Below are 20,920 nucleotides of genomic sequence, written 5' to 3' on the forward strand. Positions count from 1 at the left end.
GCTATCTAGAAGGATGCTAAAAGATGCTAACCTATAAAATGGCAACACTTTTCTCTGTCATTTCGGCCGTCGGAGTCTTCAGATCTGAGCATCCTTTCGATATATGACATTAAACGCACCCTGAAAGGCTGTGAGTAGGCTTTCGAGGCCTATTGTTTTCACCCCACCCTACCCGAGGCCCGCCCTACTGTTTTCACCCCGTCGGTCTACAGGAAAAAACACATTCGACCGAGCATCTGTGGATTGTCCCTCACAACCCAAGAAAACTTGGCGAATTGTACCACACAGGTAAGGAAAAGCCAGACAGACGTCGGCTTGCTATTCCAAAAACAAACAAAGAAAGAAGAATGAACTAAACAAGAAGAAACGAAAAACTAAAAGAATCACACACACGGTCACACGATCACAAGGCGTTGGCATGGTTCGAAGCATGGAGAAAGCGGTAGAGCGCAGTGGTGACGGCCCACTGGGTCGTCTGAGGAACGGGATCCAGTAAGGTAGCCAATGCCAGAGTGCTGTAGCCAAGCTGGGATACACGACGATTGAGGACGTCACGGTGCAGAAGTTGTTGCCGGGATACAGTGGGGAATACCAGCCACCACGCAACAGCCATATAGCGCAGAGGGGAGTGCTGGATTGACCCATTTTGAAAAGATGCTGGGGCATCCACATACATACACACACAGGCAAAGAGACGACGATGAGATGGGGCTGATGCCGGCCAGCAGGCTGGGCGCTGCCCCAGTGCCATTTGTAGATAGTGAGAGATGATGATGGAGATGAGGATTTAGGTGATCAAGGCAGGGTGGAGAGGCCTCTTGATGACAGGAAGGTGACGGAGACATTGGTGCATATGAACGGTACTGGACTTTTTTCGTCCTCAGCGGCTTGAGCTTTTCTGCTGAATATTTGCACTTTGCTTCTCATTATATCTAGTCAGTTCGTAGTGATACCCTCGAACCACTGTACTCAGTGTCGTCTCCATCCAAAACTGTGCGAGCACAACAAAGCATCCAAATTGCTTCAAAACAAATATCGTTTTCTGTTTTTCAAATTTGCTAAGTGCAAACCAAACATTGTTTCCCGGTGCTCACAGTGAGAACAAATGTGATTTAACTACATTTCATTCAGCGTTCGCAGATGTGTTTATCGGTGTGGATATCACAGGCAAAACGCCTTCACGGATATCGTCTGGCAGCCTCCCAGGGTTTAAGGCCATATTTCAGCTACGGCCTTTTCTTAATGCCGTTGCCTTAAAGGCAGTATGTGTGCCCGTCCGACAGAGGTGTAAATGCCGATGAGGTGCGGGGGGGGGGGGGGGGATGTTTATTAAGAAAAAAAGAAAGGAAAGGTAAGCCAGACAGAGGTCATCTTGCTATTCCAAAAAAAGAAGAAAAGGAAAGGAAAGTAAAAGAAAAAGGAAAAGAAGAAACGGAAAAGAAGAGGAGGAAGAGAAAAAGGAAAGGAAAGAAAAAGAAAGAACAAAAACACACACAACTAAACTCAACTGAAACTGACCAGCGCGGTTCCCTTCTTTCCCAAATGTGCAGAAATACCATGTATTTGAACCAATCTTATACAGGCTTCATCTGTTCATTTGGGAAGACGTCTCGTAGAATTAGTACGACGCTCTTGTAAGTAACATAACCTGGGCATTTATTTCTTTCACGTCAAGGTAACGTGGAAAAAGGTTAGATTGCCTAAAAATACAAGTGCCGATAAACACGCCAAGAATTAGCGCAACAATAAATGCCTAACACACAGGTCTATAGCGGACGGGATATAGGCTTATGCTAAAATTCATGCTTGTATGCTAAGTTGATTGACATATTAACCTCATAGCCCTTTAACCTCTCACATTAACCTCTTCGAAGTGGTGTAGGGTCCTGCGACCAGCTGCGCATCTCATATGCATCACTTTCCCTTCATTACTCTATTGTTGTTGTTGCTGTTGATTGACAAATAAGATAAACACTTTACTCATCCTCACTCACTCGCCCGTGCGCAGTGCAACTCTCAGTTTGCAACTCAACATCTCCACAGGTGCCGATGAACAGATGCTTGTATTAAATTTGACTAGGATGCTTTGTACAATACGGTAATTGGGTAGTTGCGACCGCTGTCCGCAACAACAGTGAGAAACTTGCCTCTAAAATGGTTTGTCGCATGCGCATGCTAGCGTAAGCACGCCATAACTGCGCCCCAAACTCACCCTTCTTCCCGAAAGGTCAAATGCAAGTCAGTATACACTGTATTTAGGAGTATTTATAAAGTATTTACAAGAATAAATACCTAAGAATTGGTATTGAAATATAATTATGAATACATTCTTCAAGTCTGTATCTAAATACAAAATATAAATACATGTATTTATATTTTAAATAGTGTTTTAATTACAATGTATTTAAATACTGCCCATCCTTGGTCCCGATAAACAATATCTATTATCCTCTCCAAATGGGATAGAAGAAGCTACCTTTCCGATATGGTAAAGCCCCTCTCCCATCTACAATGGTGTCAAGATGTCCCGTCAAGGACCCTCATGAGAGAAGTGGATCCCGATTTATCCCTAAACTTGCCCAATCGGCTGCCTCGGAAGTTTTCGACCATTACACACAGGTTTCATCTCGGTGTCGCCTTCACCCCACTCTTTAAATACAGGCTTGGTCGCTCTGACAGCATGTTATGCTCCAGGTGTGCCGTGCTATCAGATATCCAGCACGTGATCGTGGGCTGTGTCGTCTTCAGGGTTCAACGAGAAAGGTTGCGCAACCGACTGAAGTCAATCACTGACGCTCCGTTCACTTCGACGACAGTCCTTGGGCCCTGGACCGACATCCTGCAACACCGTCGTGCCCTGCAGATTTTCCTGGATATTTCTGCAAGACACCGGTATCCTTTATATTCTTTAATCCTGATGTGCGGCCTTGCTACCGTCTCTCCAGTCTCCCCTTTGTCATTGTCTCTCCTCATTGTCATTTTACATTTCATGGAGACCGGTCGGCATTGGGGTAGAGGGCCACAACCCAGGCGGCGAATTTCCCCATTCATCATCATCAGTGTATTTGTTGTTGTTACAACGGTGTCACTTTATTGCTGGAAGTGATCCGCTACTCTCGCCTCTCCTTTCCAGTTGAATGAAGTAAAAAAAAAAAACAGCATTCAAAGGGACCGCGATACTACTGCCAACTGACGTACTAGGCCATTGGCAAAAGTCATCGCTGGCCACGCGGCCGTGCATTAGATTTAATAACTATCGACTGAATGTGACCAAGCAAATACAAAATGAGCACGGCTGGTGTTCACGCGGTGCTGTAAAGATTTCCTAGCTAATCGACAGTTCTACAATACTCACTCAAGCACTTTGGGAGCCCAAAGTAAGAGGTCGTGACTGCGCATGTCCAGAACCCAACGCAGTGACGACTGCACGTTTCTATGGGGTTTCAAAGCGGTTGGGTACCCCGTTTTCAAACTCCTTAATACGTATGTTCACCGACGAGTGGTTTATTCGAGAGATACCAATTCAAGGAGATCGTGTTGTAACGAAGCCGTTATGGTGCAGACTAATGTAAACAGACAGTTCAAAGAGACGCAGGAAAATTGAACAGGAGATACCTGCAAAGGTAAAGCAATATCGATCCGCAATTAGTGCCATACGCTTCGGGAAAACAGCCAAGTTGCGCAAAGTTTCTCGAGCTATATCAGCCTCAATCTTACCATGACAACCGCTCTTGTAATCACATTGATTAGGACCTTGCCTAAGTTGTGACGGCTATATGCGTGCACCATGAAATAACGGAATATGCAGGGTATAGCTACTTATAAATGTTTACCTATGCGGGTGTGCCTTACTCACCCATTACTCAATGCAGGTGGAAAGTTGCTGTATTCACGTGCAACTCCAATTATATTGGTACGTTTCGTTGTGGTAAATTTCAAACCGATTCAACATCGCGATGCAAAACTTCAAACAAAAACCTCCAGATCCCTATGGGAAAACAATCAATATTTAAGCCATGTTGGGTAAACTTTTATATATAGTACACTGTACACATTGAGGAAGTCTGTTGAGGAAGATGACACAATGACGTCACTACGCATCATCCTCGTGGTCGCGCTTGAGCTCGGGGTTTCATTCCACTTCAGTTTGTTGCATTGAACGGACATCTCTTCTGTCACCTCTGTGGCTCCTTGGCTTTATTCCACATCTGGTGCCGAAACCCGGGAAGTGATTTTGTTCAAGGATTACTGACTGCCATAGGTTGCCATGGATAACGTTGAACGACAGAAGAAGATGCGAGCTTCCAGCCGAGCGACTGTGACGCGTATGATCAACGATCTGAAAACTCTCTTAGCTACATCGCCCCACGATCCTGCTCAGCGTACTGCAAAGCTTACGTTTCTCGAAACAAAAGCATCAACCTTGACACAGCTCAACCAAGAGATCCAGGCCCTTATCGACGAAGCATCCTTGGAAGCAGATTGCGAGGCCCGCGATCAGTACTCGGAATCTAATATCACTAGAGAGTTTTAGTACATCGTACGCAAAGGCGATAGCGTACGTAACAGATAGCGTTGGTGGTTCTGCGCGCTGCGCGAAGCTCTCTTTCTCTTATGGGCGTGCGCAGAACCATCAACGCTATCGATTACGTACCCCAAAGTGATAGCGTACGATGTACTAAAACTCTCAACTATCTCGGTTCAAGTCCGTGAAGCTCTCAACACCGCGCTCGGTGTGACGAGACTCGCATCCGCTCAGGTCGGCGGCGCTCCACAGCCTTCGTCTGCTCCATCTCAAGGCGTGGACCCTCCTGCAGACGGCGTCAAATTGCCGAAGTTGCGGATTGACTCCTTTTCTGGTGAGCTGTCTCACTGGCAAGGTTTCTGGGATCAGTTTCGTGTCAGTATTCATGAGAACCCCAGACTTTCTAACGTCAACAAGTTCAAATATTTGCTCTTACTCGTCACCGGACCAGCTGCTCGAGCGATAGAGGGACTATCACTCAGGGACGAGAACTACGTTACGGCCGTCGATATCCTCAAGACACAGTTTGGCAAGACTGAGCTTTTGGTGAGCGACCACTTAGATTCTTTGCTCGACTTGCCTCCTGTGAAGTGTATTGATGATGTCAGAAGTTTGAGGAAGTTCCATGAGGCTGTTACGGTTCGAATTCGGAATCTGGGTGTATCACGAAGCCAATATTCGATTACCATTTTCCGGATAATTCTTCGGAAGATACCCCCACCACTTGAGTTGTAATACTATCGTGTGAACAGAACCGACTCTGCAACCGCCTCGGCAGCCACATCGACAGCCAATGATCTGTCATCACTTTTGGATTTCCTTGAAAGGGAAATCGAGTTTCGAGAACGGGTCCGCAGGCCGACAGCTTCATCTAAGGAGGATACTGCTGATCGCCGCAAGACACCCCTTTACCCTTCTGCTTCTTCTTTAGAAGCCAGCGCGACGGAAGCGGTGTGTGTACTCTGCAAGTCTAAGGAGCATTCGCTAGAAGCTTGGACAGCCCCACTGAGCGCAGCGGACAAGAGGAGCCTATTGCGTCGGGAAGGACGTTGCTTTCTGTGTGGCAAGCGGTCACATTTGTCGAAGGATTGTCGCGTCTGCTACCGACTTCGTTGCCAAAATTGCAATAGATGGCACCTCACACAGTTGTGTCTGGATGGACTTTCCGCTTCGTCGCTGTTACTCCAGACATCGTCACGACATCTCCTGCTCCGTCGTCGAGCGCTGCAGTGGTTCAGGACATCGTCATGACCATGTCCTTTGCCCCACATGCTCCCAAAGTGCAGCCTGAACGGGAAATTATTTTGCAAACAGCAAAGGTATGGGTACAGGACGAGAATAGCCAACGACGCCTGGTGCGAGTTCTGCTCGATGGCGGCAGTGAGCGGAGCGCAGTTTTATCCGCATGAATATCTCGGCCAAGATTGGATGCACTGCGTTGCGTACTGAGGACTTGCATATTCGCACCCTTGGAAATGTCGCTCCCTCCCGTACTACATACCGTTGCGTACAAGTAGTACTGTGTAGCAAATTCGCTTCTCCTGACCGGGGCCCTGCAGTTACGATCGAGGCACTTGGATACGAGCAAATATGTTCGAACAAGCTACCAGCCCTTAATGAAGATCTGTCAAGGCAGCTGAAAGCCATGGGTCTTGACATTGCTGACGAGCCCACGAAAGCCAGCTGTGACGTTTCGCTGCTAATCGGCAGTGATTTTTGCTGGAAGATCGTCACCGGCGCTTCCGTTCGGTTATCAGAACAGCTGGTAGCTGTTGAAACGTTTTTCGGGTGGACGCTACAAGGCCTGTCTGCGAACGCCTCCAAGCAAGACTGTTCTATTGGAGTAATGCAGATTGGGGTACAATCTGGAGACACTGTCGGCGATATTGACTCCCAGATGCGCGCTTTCTGGGAACTAGAGCCTATGGGCATTGTCCACCGCGAAGAGTCTATCCCAGATGACTTCACCGTGCTCCAGCGATTTCGTTCCTCGGCAGCGTCCGAAGATGGTCGGTACGTAGTACATCTGCATGGGATGAAGAGAAACTGCATTCGCTGGGTGACAACAAGGCCCTAGCAGTGCAGCGCCTCCAGGCCATCACAAAGAAGTTGTTGCGGGACGCAACAGTCACTGCAACAGGAGTACGATCAGACTATACGGGAGTATTTGAATAATGGTCATGCAGAGCGCGTTACAGACCCTGTCAATTTGGGACCGGTCTACTACATGCCACATCACGCGGTAATTAGAAGAGACCGGGAAACCACCAAAGTCCGCATCGTCTTCGATGCTTCATCGAAGGCATCTGGTTGCGTTTCGCTTAATGAAGCTCTCCGTTCTGGACCTAATTTGAGCCCGGATGTGCCGGAGCTACTCTTGCGCTTCCGTACTTACCCGGTAGCCCTTATAGCGGACGTGGAGAAGGCGTTTCTACAAATTGTATTGGATAAGCACGACCGTGACTCTAAGATTTTTTCTGGTAGGCCTCAACTCCCCACGTGAAAGAGCCTTTACCTCCATTAGAGACCTAGCGAATGACTCGTGTTCCCTTCGGCGTAAGGTCTAGCCCATTCCTCTTGGTGGCAACACTCAGACAGCACTTGCATTCACCCTGAAACGGCCCCGTTGCTCAGTAAATTCTACGTCGATGAACTTGTTGTCGGGGCGGATACTGTTGAACACGCTGCATCTCTCTACTGTGAAGCTAAAGCCATTTTGCAAGAAGGCGGCATGAAATTAGTTAAGTGGTCAACCAATGATTCTACTCTGCAAGTCAGGTTTGAAGCTGATCGTGTCCCGCCTGGGAAGAGCGCAATCATGAAGAAAGTCCTCGGTCTTTCCTGGGACACTGATTCCGACGAGGTACTGTACTCGTTGAAGTCATTTTTCGAGTTCCCCGAGAAACGTTCTGATACCAAGCGTTACGTTCTGCAAGCGGTATCTCGTGTATACGACCCCTTAGGGTACCTCGCTCCCTATGTCATCACCGCTAAGATACTGCTTCAGCGTCTGTGGTTCGCCAAGCTGTCATGGGATGAAAAGCTCCCGGACGAGTTGCTGCATGTTTGGTACAAGTGGTGCAATGAAGCGCATGCACTTTCTCGTATCAGGATTCCGCGGAGATTCATTGCTACGCTGGCTTTCTCTACGGCGGCAAAGACATTGCATTTCTTTTGCGACGCCAGCACGCAAGCGTATGGCGCGGTCATCTACCTCGTATTGTGCAACAGCACCGGGCATGCGGAAGCAACACTTGTGCTCGCGAAGACTGGAGTAGCCCCGACAAAGACAACTTCATTGCCACGGCTCGAATTGATGGGCGCAGTCTTAGCCACGCGTCCTTTCAGCTTCGTGACGAACGCCGTATCGCTTCGTGAGGCAAGAACACTCTTTTGGACAGACTCAGAGATTACTCTGCACTGGATTTATGGGGCACCCACTGCATGGAAGCCCCGTTTGTGTCGCATAGAGTCTCAGAGATTCAGTCAGTTGCGTCTCCTGATCAATGGAGACACGGTCCGGGACGGGACAATCCCGCTGATCTTCTTACAAGGGGAACGTCTTGTCTTCACATCGTGGATAATCCTTGCTGGTGGAACGGACCGGAGTGGTTGTGTGACAGGAATGCGTGGCCTCCCGATTGGCACAAGCCATCCGAAGTTTCGCCTGAGGTACACCACGAAGCAAGACCTGTACTTGTTAGCCTCGGTCACACTGCCGTGAAGAGCCCCCCTTTGGAGGTACTCAACTACAGTCCATTTTCTAGGCTGCTGCGAGTCACGGCGTGCACACTAAATTTCAAAACACCCTTTTTGGTGTAATTCAGCGGTATCATAACTGACCCCCTTTTCGGTGTATATCAACACCCTTTGGAAAAGTTACACCCCTCAGAAAAGGTGTATTCCTTACACCCAAATTGGTGTATTTCAACGGTATCATAACTGACTCCCTTTTTGGTGTAATCCTACGCCCAGTGGAATCTGTACACCCTTCTGGAAATGGTGTAAATGGAGTGCACCATGTGTCGTATATGAGACACGGCGAAATGAATTCCGCGAACGTGTCTGAGGAATGTCTGAAGATGCCATGGCCGGGGTTTGGAATCCCAGCAATCTAATTCCAGCAACTACTGTAAGTCAAACTGATACAGATACATAAATGATACGGATGATACAGATGAATACATGTAAATAAATAAAATAAAACAAAATATCGTAAAATATAATAAAAATAAACTAAATAAATACCGATATTAGTGCAAATTTTGTTCACTTGAACGTACAGTTCTTCATTGTTTCCTGTTTGTTAGTGCAATATGTACCCTTGTATTCGTTATGCAAATGCTCTCTTCCTCTGTTCTCTGAATACACAACTTTTTGCTCTGCCAATCCTTTATCCTAATTCTTTTTTGCTGAATATGCGCTGCACTTGCTTGCCACACTGTATTGGGCTGACATCTGACATAATGTCCACAAAAACATTGGGCAGGACAAGTATTTTTTACTTTATGGTATTAGTTAATGATGAAGTCATGTCGTAAATATTAGGTACTGACAGCACAAGAAGGTAATTCGTTATTCGCCACATATCCATTCATTGCCTTTTCTTGAGAAAATGTCAAACTGGAACACATGTTTCACCCACTGTGGATGTCCCCCAAATAAGTGTCTCATTAGTATATATGTTGTTCATTTACACCATATTTACACCAAAATGTGATAACACGTTGGAAAGAGGGTGTTTCGAAACACTAACACCCCATTAACACCACTTCTGGTGACTGTTTTTTCCATAGAAGGTGTAATAGGGGAGTATATGCAATGTTACACCCTTATTACACATCAAACACACCAAGAAAGGTGTTCTGAAATTTACAGTGTGCGTGCAGAGGTTCTTAGACAACTCTCGTAATCAGCAAACCAAAAGAACGAGAGCTACCACAGAAGTAGAAGCTGGAAGGAGATACTGGATAGTGGTGGCACAGCAGCAGTCTTTCGGCCATCAACCTACCGAGCATAAGTCTCTTCAGAATACGTCCGTCTTCCATGACGAGCATGGTATACTGCGCATGAAGGGCCGCCTGCGGTATGGAGGATACGCAGATTCACTTAAGCACCCCATAATCATCCCTACGGATCACCCAGTCACCGCTTTGCTAGTGATGAGCATGCATACAAGGCTTCTCCACACAGGGGTTCAAGAGACTCTAGCCGAACTCGAGCCGAGCCGAGGAGAATATTGGGTCATTAGAGGTCGACAGGTCGTCAAAAGAGTTCTCCGTCAGTGTCTTGTTTGTAAACGCGCCAAGGCTCGCGTCTGTACTGAGCCAATGGCCCCTTTGCCGCGCGATCGGGTATCTCCCTCACCTCCATTTGAGGTAATTGGCACGGATTATGCAGGACCACTTTATTACAAGTCATCCACTGGTGGAGCACTCACGAAGTCCTACATACTCATTTTTACACGCGCCGTCACGAGGGCCATTCACCTTGAGCTCACGAAGTCAATGTCGACCAAGGATTTCATGCAAGCGTTCAAAAGATTCATCGCGAGACGTGGCATTCCGCTGAAGATCTATTCTGACAACTTCCTCACATTTAAACGTGTCCGCCGAGACCTCACCCTGGCCACGGCTGTCCCAGGACTCTCAAGTTACCGGGCTCCGTACATCGAACCGAGTCACTTGGTGGTTCATTGCGGAGCGTGCTGCCTGGTGGGGAGGGTTTTGGGAAAGGTTGATCCGCAGCGTCAAGACCTCGCTCCGCAAGGTTTTGGGAAAGAGCACGCTGAGGTTCAGGTTCGAGGATTTAACTACGGTTGTCACTCAGGTGGAAGCTGTCATCAATTCGAGACCCCTCACCTACATCTCTGAAGATCCAAGCGACTCCGAAGCGCTTTCACCTGCTCCCTTCTTGGTGGGGAAAAGGCTCACAGCCCTTCCAGCACCCCGCCCGTTGGATGCGGACAACTCGACGTCGGGTAATCTGCGAAGACGCTGGGCCTATACCAAGAAAACCTAACCGCTGTTCTTTGGGCGAAATGGACCAGGGAATACATTTTGTGCTTGCGATCGGCGAATGTCTGTCCGCCATGCCCTTCGACTTGCATCAAGGTTGGACATATCGTACTCCTCGCTAAGGAAAATGTATCCCGAGTAGCATGGCCTCTGGGTCGAGTCTAACAAGTATTCGTCAGCGCAGATGGCAGAGTACGGTCATGCCGTGTAAGGTTGGCGGATGGGAGGATGTTAACTCGACCAATTCAGCTGCTTTACAGGCTGGAAGGCGACACTGCGTGAGCTTCGGAATTGTTTTGCGGGGGAGTGTGTTGAGGAAGATGACACAATGACGTCACTACGCATCATCTTCGTGGTCGCGCTTGAGTTCGGGTTTTCATTCCACTTCAGTTTATTGCATTAAACGGACATCTCTTCTGTCACCTCTGTGGCTCCTTGGCTTTATTCCACAACGTCTTTCACGCGTGATGTGTTTACTTGTGTGCGTTCAGCTTCGACGAAGGCTCTCAAGCAGACTTTACGTAGGCTAGATCCGGGATAACGTCTGTTGCTGTGCTACAGCCCAGTTACCCGATGAGAAGAAAAAAGTGAGCAACGTAGTTCGAGAGCTCACCCATCTCACCACAACTGTGAGCACGCAAGGCTGCATAGTACCCAACCGCAAACGTAACCTGTTGCAAGGCCGCGGTACAGGCACGGGGTGGTAGATGCGTGCGTGCGCGTGTGTGTGGGGGATATGGTTATTCGAAAGGTGGAAAATGGAAAATAACATAAGGAAGCCCAGTCAAACGCAAGGTGAGCCTGAAAGAAAAAGTAGGAAAAGAACAATCAACAAAGAAAGCGGAGAGGGAGAAAAACTCTCACTGGTGCAGACTAATTCCTAATTCAGAGGAATTCAGAGGCAGTCCGTGTGAAGTTCTCTTTTAATGATTTGATAGAGTGCCGCTCTTCGCGTTTGCGAGAGCAATTCTATTTTTGTAACTGACGTGGCTAAGGTACTGACCCATACGCAGCTCTTAATTTGAAAAATGTGACATACTGAGATCCCGCGAGGCACAGGTTCGTCCGCCAACTAAGCTCATTACTACAGTGGCAGCTGTCCATGTAGAGATGGAAATGTTGACGCAAAAGTTACGTCTTTCCGATCGTTTTTTCCTTTTTTTTGGCTGACACTTAAAAAATTTCACGTAACGTTTTGCGTTAGCAGTTGCGAGTCGGATAGCATGGAGAACCAGAAAATCTGAAGAACACGGCTTCAATGTCTAACGGCTGTACCACCAATTCTGTCCGAACGCTCTCAAACATGTTCGAACGCCAAGCAACTTGGTCTGCGAGAGGTTCTTCAGCTGCTTCAGAACAGTCAACTCAACACACTGGCGTAACCAGAAAGGGGGTAACGAGGGAAAATCCTCCTCTCCAATTTTAAAGTCCCCACAGAACACCTCCGGAAATATTTTTCTGGCTACGCCGTTGACTCAGCTCATCAACTCATTGACACAAATAACGTCAGGGAATTCAACTACGCCAAAATCCACTTGGACCTCTCCAAAGGTGCGCACCACCATTTCTTTCCATTGAGAAGGTACGCGACACCATTGAAATAACTATTTAACAAGATTGGCGAATACACAAGCTTCCTGCTTTTTACCGAAAATAACGACATTCCAGCTGTTCCTCAAAGCCTCGTTTCGTTGCTGAAGGAGAGACGTAGTGCAGACCGTCTGTCGATGGTGTCGTTAGAAGCCTGACAATTATTATTGCTCTTCGAGGGAGGACGCTGCTTGGCGCTGTTGCACACGGAAGCGTACTCCCGGAAATGTGTCGCTTCGGTTGTTCTGTCGGTGCGCTGACTGTCATCCTATTGCGATGCTCCATCTCTGGTTTCGTTTTCTTCTTCTCGTACATTAGCGTGACGACATATCATCCCTTACACGCCGTCCCAACCGTGATCGGTTATTTATATCCCTCAGCTTTGTCATGCGCTTCTTCTCTGAACGCCCTGAACACAATATAGGAGTGTATGTAAGATGCTCTGTCACGAACAATCTAGCTCAGCTACATTTCCATAGAGGACCAAAAAAATTATCCACCGAATTAAAGCCCATCCAGTTTCGTTGTTGGCATTTACGTGTGTTACTATCGTGAGCCAAATCATCAGTGGATGCATCTCCATATCCGAGAATCTTGTCCATTTGTGTTTCCTCTTTCTACTTCTTTTTTTTTTTCTTCGTGTGTGTGAGTTGGAGCGTTGATAATTCATGTTTTTACGCCGCGAGACACCCCAAGCATACGACACACTGTATTGCACGTCACTCGCGAAACCCTGATGGGTGTCATTCACTTACGAAATACACAGGTAGTTCCTCCTCCACTTCGCTGGCATTATCCACGCAAAAGTTTAAGATGACAGTTAGTTGAGGGAGTGAAGGCTTTTCTTTCGGAAGAGTGATCAAGATTAAAGAATATACTCCCAGTAAAATGCGTTTGTTTCCTATGCATACCCATACGCAAACATGTAGATGATTTTACTTCAGTGTATTGTCCTCATACATGTACAATGTAGTTGTACAATGTACAACGTTCGCATATACAATGCAATTGTACAATGTACAACGTAGATATCCGGCGAAATATGGCGTATCGATAGCATATCAATACAGATCAGTCATAGAATTATCAATACGCCGTCCATCTCCGCTGTATCGTTCCATCTGTTGAGGTCAGTGTTGTACCCGTCACTGATACTCGTTATCTGAGTAAAAAGTATCGAAATACCGATATCGATAGTTCTTTTTAAGTGACGGAGCACCGCTATCGTTGGACGTACGAAGATGATGCAACATAGAAATCTCGCTTACGTGAACACCCCATTTGTATAATAGCAAATTGTGAGAAGGCAGTTTCGCAGTAAAAAGACAACATATGTTGCTCGGACACTTGACGTTATCAATAGCTGGTTCTCAAAATCTTCTTCTGGCATTCTACCAGGCCGTGGTTACTCCGGGAGCTGACAGAGGCCAATATGACAATTACGTTAGTGTCAGGCCCACATATGCCGTGGAGTCCAATGACCAAGGAAACCTATCAGAAGTTAACAATACCACAGTATATGTGAGCAGTGGTTATTTCTCCCCATTTTTTTCTTTATCACATCACCATCATCGTAGTTATTTCCCCCAGATTCGAAGAAAAAAAGTGATCATGTGTTTGGTATAATTCCCGTACAGAGCACGTACGCGTGTCCACAGGTTTGTTGTCGAGCGCTAGACGGACCAGTGGCAATGAATATGAGTAAGAAATATGGTCGGTGAAGAAAGGGTGGGGCACTGCAAAAGTATCGGTATCGGTAACGATACGGAGATCGCGTTACCATAAATTTGTAACGGAAATACTTTTCCGATACAGATTTAAAAAAGTATCGCGATCTGCACTCCGATACCGAAAAATTTATCGATTACTATATAGCAGCGTTACTTGTAACGGTGTTGCGTACAACACTGGTTGAGGTGCAGAGCTATCGAACAACAGTCTGTCTGCTGTCAGGAGTACCAAAGGATGCAAAATAGATAAACTGACAGTACTCTTCGATAGAAACTTCCTATACTATACAAGCACAACAATATACAAAGTTATAACATAACTAGTAACCACCAAGAAGAAACGTTCGAAGAATGTTTAGCGGTGCTAAATATATTGCAGGATTTCACGATCAATTTAATGAATTCCATTTCTAACCTTCCGAAATTCAGCTTGTTACACGAATTCAAGAACCCGAGAAACCGTGCTTTCTTTTCGTACTTCCCTGACTCTCCATCGATGTGTTACTAGATTATAAGGTGCCTCCAAATGCAGCTTCTAAATATCTAGTCTCAGCGGCATAATTCAATGTCTGCTGTCACATACCGTGCGTCCTGGAACTCTATGCAATTTTCCTTCCCTGTTTTCGCGCCTGATCGCTTGCTCTTGATCTTGTTGCCGCACAGTCATCTTTTGTTTTGCGCACGAATGACTAGACCATCTGCATCTGATTACTGTCGTATTTTTTGGGGGCTGCGGCACGGGAGCCGGAGGACGCGGAAGGTTGTTGAATGCTTCCGCTAGCATTCGTTCGGAAGAGCGAGTCGCCTGGAGCAGCGGTAATTGCCAGCAGAAGCGGAAGTGCGTAAGACCGGAAGGAAGCATAAAAGGTAGGCGCTTACGTCAACCGCAGCCGGCCGACTGCCTCAGGCGGTGGACGTACCGCTGACGCGTCTCTAATAAAGTGAGCGATACTTCATTTGTGGTTCGGTCTAACCTTGTATCTGGAATGCGCTGACGAATTTGGGCTCGTTCCATCTCATCATCATCATCATCATCATCATGTATGGCCACTCTGCTCGGCCCAGTCCCGCACAACCAGGGGTCGGTTTCGACTGCGCTCTTGAGCTTTCTTGATGCCTCCGGCCTCTCGGCCAGCTTCTAAGACCCCTTGTGTGTGTGTGTGGTTTTTGTTTTGCTTTTGCTTCCTTCTTTTTTTTTAAAGGAATAGCAAGTCGGCCTACGCCTGACTAACCTTTCCTCCTTTTCTTTTGTTCAATAAACATATCCCCCCACCCCGAGTCTGTGAAGTATTTCTAATTCACCATCATCATCTAATTCACCTAGGATAACTACAACAACAACAGAGAAATCGTGACTATGATTTGGGGTGACTCACCTAGGATATGTTGCGCTTAACCCTCCACGAAACACACTATAGTGAGCCAACTCAGATGGAAACCGCACGTCCCCCCCCCCCCTCATACACAAAGGAAAAGAAAAAAACCCCGAAAGATCGTTACATGTAGACATATGTATCACTGCATGTGGGTTTGGGTAGGTCAACAAGAGTGAAACGATGTGAAACTTGTCGTTGCGCTCTGAGAGGAAAACGAGTAACTTAAACGCTTTTGAGGACTAGATGCTTTACCACAGCTATCAGTCTTTTCCTGAAAATTTATGCGAAGCTTAAGAACTGCTTGCAGTGTTGGGGACTAAATTTCAGTGACAGTGGACTAAAATGGAGCGTAATTCAACCTAGTGGTCCACGAACTGCAATGGCTCCGCAACGTACCCTTTCATACTACTCTTTTCATTCTACTTTTATGCACTCTTTCATTCACTCTATCATTCGAACAGCTATGATTTGAATATGAACTTTCGGTGAGGATTCCAACTTCTCACGCTGCCGTCTATTTCGGCGCATATTTCGCGCATATTCGGGCATATTTCCGCAGGACCTTTCCATGTTGAAAGAGAAGCCTCTGCGTCTGATGCAATAACATTTACGCCAGTGCTTCCCAAACTTCGCGATAGGTTCAGCGGGGGACAGCAACAGTTTCCGCTGAAGTCACTTCCCGAACTTTGGGCAGGGTTGGGAGGAAAGCACGTGCTCTTGAGGTACTAAAGCCACGAGCATACGTCTTCACCACCTTTGCCACGACATACAGGGTGTCCCAGAAAACGTGTAATTGAATTATAATAAAAAAAACTACATCACCTAGAGTCATGCGTTCAATGGCATTTGTTCTTACTGGGTTTTTGCCACCTCCTCATGTGAATGTCGTGTAACGTAAGTTTAATTATGTAAATTTTTGCGAGCTTAAGTCGGAAATTTGCCCAGTAAAGGTCACTTTTTTACCCCACCAATGTGAAGAGCGTGTGCAATTTAGTGAAATTAATGATAATTGACAGGGATGTTCAGGAGCTATCCCATCGGAAAAAACAGCCGAACTTCATGCTCTACGGAGGTCGCACAGAATAGCGCACGATGAATTTTTCAGCGCAATCTTTGTCAGTCCGACGAAAGGAGGTTGGAAACCCAGCCCTCCCCGACATCGCCGAAAGAGATAAAACAGGCACGGCTTATCACGTACTACTTTCCCTGGTGTAATGCTTTCCCTCTCCCAATTTTAGGAACTTACTTTTTCTACTATCACTCTGTGGGCTGGCTTCGGAACCTCCTTTCGTCGCACTGAGAGCGATTGCGCTCAAAAAGTCATCGCGCGCTATGGTCCGGTGCTCCGAAAAGCATGATATTCGGCTATTTTTTCCGATGGGATAGCTCGTGAATATCACTGTGAATTATCATGAATTTCACTGAATGAGACACGCTCTTCACATTAGTGGGGTAAAAAAGTGATCTTTACTAGGCAAATCTCCGACTTAAGCTCGCAAAAATTTGCATAATTAAACTTACGTTACACGACATTCACATGAGGAGGTGGCAAAAACCCAGTAAGAACAAATGCCATTGACCGCATGACTCTAGGTGGTGCAGTTTTTTTATTATAATTCAATGATACGTTTTCTGGGACACCCTGTATACTTGTGCGAACTTGGCTGGATGAAAACAAAGTACACGTCGCAGCTCGACATCGAACCGGAACTGAGAGTTGCTGTGTCCAAACTCCGCCCTCCTTTTGCCAAACTGTGCCATTGCCACCAGTCATTAGGAACTCTCATTCCTGCTGGCATGTGCTTTTTTATTTCTTTATGCAACGGTTTCTAGCCCAGCGGATTCACTCTGACGGAACTGCCAAATAAAATTACAATAATAAAAAAAATGGGGGGGGGGGGCAATTCTTTATAATTTTGATAGATGGCGCAGAGTTTGGGGAGCACTGAAACAGAGCACTGAAATTAAGGCAGTTGCTGCCTGGTGGCGGGCATCGTCAATACTTCGTCGTTTTCTGCATGCAGTATCATCAGCTTTCTGTAGAGAGGAAAGTGACGTTATACAGCAACGTATGTCACACTTAGTGCCGAAGAGTTCCATATATGTTCCACAACTTTCACAATCAGCATTTCTGTGAATTAGGCTTTCTCTACGTGAATAACGTGTATAACATCTTTAGGGTTGGAGTACGTATTTGCTAGCCAGAGGGGCAGTGACGGCTCAGTGACATACTGATACGAAGCAACTGATTTCTCTTATCTAAAACAAGAAAGTACGTTACCTGCAGCAACAAATATTATTCGAGTGAACGTACACACCATGTAAAATGTACTTTTTAAAACGGAATACGAGGCACCCTGCCCCAAGACCATGCACGAAACTGGGGCCGAGGCCTCTGCAGCCTGAACTCAGGTGGGCGGCCGTCCCCATAATGCCCCAACCGTCTGACTGCTGCCTCTGCCGCCTGGCACTGAAACTATCAATGTTCTCTGCACGTGACTTGCACTATGCGCCCTCTCCAGCCTGGATTTCAAGTCTACGTGTAATTTTTTGGTGCGTTACACCAAACGGGATTCTTTATGGGTCCTTTAACATGCGGCGAAATCTCAGCACATGGCAAACCGTTTCTCTTTTCTTTTCACCTTCATTAAAACCAACCAACCCGTCACATACTTTGTTCCGTTGTTCCTATGATCGAAGTATCCTGTGACTCGCTGCAGAAATATTCTCTTGAGCACAGCGTATAGTATTTGTGACTGTAATATAGCTCCTGCATATTCGTGGACTCGTAATGCCTGACCCATATATTTTTGCAGGTTATTGTACGCGACATTCTTTCGGCGAACGCATGGGCTGTCTTTTCACACTCATGAGCCCGAGAACAATAGTAATAATAAAACCTTCGTGATAGGCTTACCATGTCAGCATAGTTCTCCTGTCTATTGTAGTCTGAAAAGAGATGAGAACCTTATGTAAGACACGCAAAAGGGGAAACCTACGGAACAAGTGATCAGGTTAGTGAACAGTGTACTGGTATGAACCCAAAGACTAAAAAAAAAAAGGAAAAAAAAAGAAATATATATATATATATATAAGACGCGTACACATTTCACAATCTAGCAGGCACGCTGGACAGAACATTCGTACCTCAGATTTGAAAATAAGCGATGACTGTAGAGTTGACGGTATAAATTGCATTACGCCACCCATTATCCGTTCAATAACCGGGTGTCCCTTCCCCATATTGTTCCAGAACTCGATTTTCCACGCACGAACCAACAGAAGCGTGGCCGTGGGAGCGATCCGGCGGCGAGCGTCTTTATAAAAAAAATGCACGAGAGGGCGGAAGTAAATATCCGTAATAATCGCCAGCAGCACGCAGTTCACATTGCACAGACTCCAATATTCCGAAGAACCCATAACAAGAACCCAGCGAGATGAAGAATAAAATAAGATCGTATTCGTTGCTGCGGTGAAACAGAAGCGAACCGAACTTGTACATACAAGTTTGAAAGGAAGGAAGTATCAGGTGCTCAATAAAGAAAATGAAGCCTGTGTTATAGAATGCAGACCATTTGAAAATGTACCAGCATGAAGGGAACGAACAAATAAGCGGTCAGAATAAACCTTCACTTTTGATATGCTGTGCAGATTTCAGTGTGAGACTGTGAGCCGCCAAATCTGCCTCCTCGTTGCCCTGAATGCCAGTGTGGCCGGGGACCCACTGTAGGGTTAACCGGTGTCCCTGTTCCCCAAGAACCTTGAGCGCCGTCAGGATACTCACTACCAGCGGGGCCAAAGAGCCGCGGATGCCCAGGCTTCCTACACATTGCAGGGCTGATTTTGAGTTAGTGTATATCACCCAGGAGCGATGAGGGTAGTTCAAGACAGACTTTAGAGATAGCAAGATGGCATACAGGTCCGAAGAGATCGACGAAGTGTGATGCGACAGGCGTAACCCACATGGTATTGACTCGTCCGGTATGACAAAGGCAGCGGAGGAGCCATCCGACGTAGACGAACCATCTGTGAACACAGCCGTGCGGCCTCTGTTCTTTGTACCCATCATTTCTAAAGTAGAGTTCTTGAGAACCGGAACGGGGATATGACTCTTCGGCCCTAAGAGGCCAGGGATGTGTGTCAAGAGGGATGGGTACGGCAGTGACCATGGCGCCACTGAAGGGGCGGTCGAGGCAACAGTAAAGCCAGGGATGTTGCCAGATGCTGCTGTAACACATAGCGAGAGTTTACTGTTCTTCCGCCTACGTAGCTTTTGAACCCGAGGGTGGCGCCGGTGGTGAGCGAGCAACCGTAAATAGTATCGGATGGTTTCTCTTTGGCGGAGACATCGATAGGTATTTCTCCGGCGTTGGCGACCACCATCCACGTCTCAGCGCTGCGCGGGACACCAAGGCACGTCACCAAAGAGCAGAGAGGCGGGCCCGTCGCACGCATCTCTTGGCCCATATGCTGCAAGCGCGACGGACACAAAAGGCCGTCCATAGACACATCTGTAAATTGGCCAGAAATCACTGGAGCAACTTTGCTTCCTCCCTATCTCCGCGAACACCTCTGTCCCGAATATGGATGATACTCAGAGGACTAGCCGAACCTGTTACCCAGAGAGACCCGCTTCGATTACTCTCCGTGGCCACAGGACGCACCGAATTACAGCTTGCAGAGGAGTACTCAGCGTCAGCCCGTGACATCCCGGTTGTTCCGGAACCATCACCTGAGCCCTCTCTGGGTCAACCGTTCTCGCTAATGGAACTGAAATCGGCTTTGCGTCGCTCACCAATGCACACATCCCCCGGGGCAGACCTTGTCGCCTACAAGGCTCTCCACAACCTCCCGCTGTGTGGACGACAGCTGCTTTTACGGATACTCAACGAGTCTTGGTGCGCTGGCGCTGTGCCCCAGGAGTGGAATGTGGCGGTTGTTGTGCCCATCCTGAAACCCGGAAAATCACCTCCCGATCTAGACTCCTTTCGGCCGATAGCCCTTACTAGCTGTGTTTGGAGTTTGGAGTTTTCTGGCACAAGGATATCGAAGATCATACTAGCTGTCTGGCGAAGATCATGGAGCGCATGATTCACGTACAGTTGACCTGGTACTTTGAAACCACGAGGTACTTCCCCGAAGCCATGGCGCGCTTTCGGCAGGGAAGATCGTCCATCGACAACGTGGTTGATGTCGTGTCTAGCGTTCAACAAGCACAGTCTGAAGGCCAACTCACAGCCGCTGCTTTCCTGGACGTCATGAAAGCCTAGGACAGCGTCCTCTACAGCGCGGTTGTCGCAACGCTGCACGAGTCGGGTGTCGGGGCCCGCATGACGGCGTGGATCCGGCACTTCCTGTCGGATCGGACTCCATTTGTGCGCACCACGCAAGGTGACACAGCCCCGTTCCCTGTCCATCGCGGCGTACCGCAAGGCAGTGTGTTAAGTCCGCTCCTATTCAACCTCATGATGGCTTCACTCCCGACGCACTTGTCTGAACATACCAACGTTACACTTTACGCTGACGACATTCGCATATGGACCTCCGCCATGTGGCGTGACGCCATTCAACATCGCCAACAAGACGCCCTGAACACCATCGTGTTATACCTGGCCGATAGGGGACTACGTGTCTCCCAGAGCAAGACAGTCGGTATGGCGTTTATCGGGTGATCATTCGTCC

General features: G+C 47.3%; 1 protein-coding gene across 3 annotated transcripts in view; it reads right to left on the bottom strand.

Moving 5' to 3' along the window:
* The window catches only part of LOC135383929 (uncharacterized), a 242,917-nt gene that overhangs the window by 67,921 nt on the left and 154,076 nt on the right, over positions 1-20,920 (bottom strand). For all 3 annotated transcript variants that reach the window (XM_064613212.1, XM_064613214.1, XM_064613213.1), the window contains exon 2: positions 18,156-18,187. In XM_064613212.1, the coding sequence (XP_064469282.1) occupies positions 18,156-18,187 (32 nt within the window). The remainder of the gene's footprint in view (positions 1-18,155; positions 18,188-20,920) is intronic.

Source organism: Ornithodoros turicata, chromosome 2 (assembly GCF_037126465.1).
Source record: "Ornithodoros turicata isolate Travis chromosome 2, ASM3712646v1, whole genome shotgun sequence".
Taxonomy (NCBI): Eukaryota; Metazoa; Arthropoda; class Arachnida; order Ixodida; family Argasidae; genus Ornithodoros; species Ornithodoros turicata.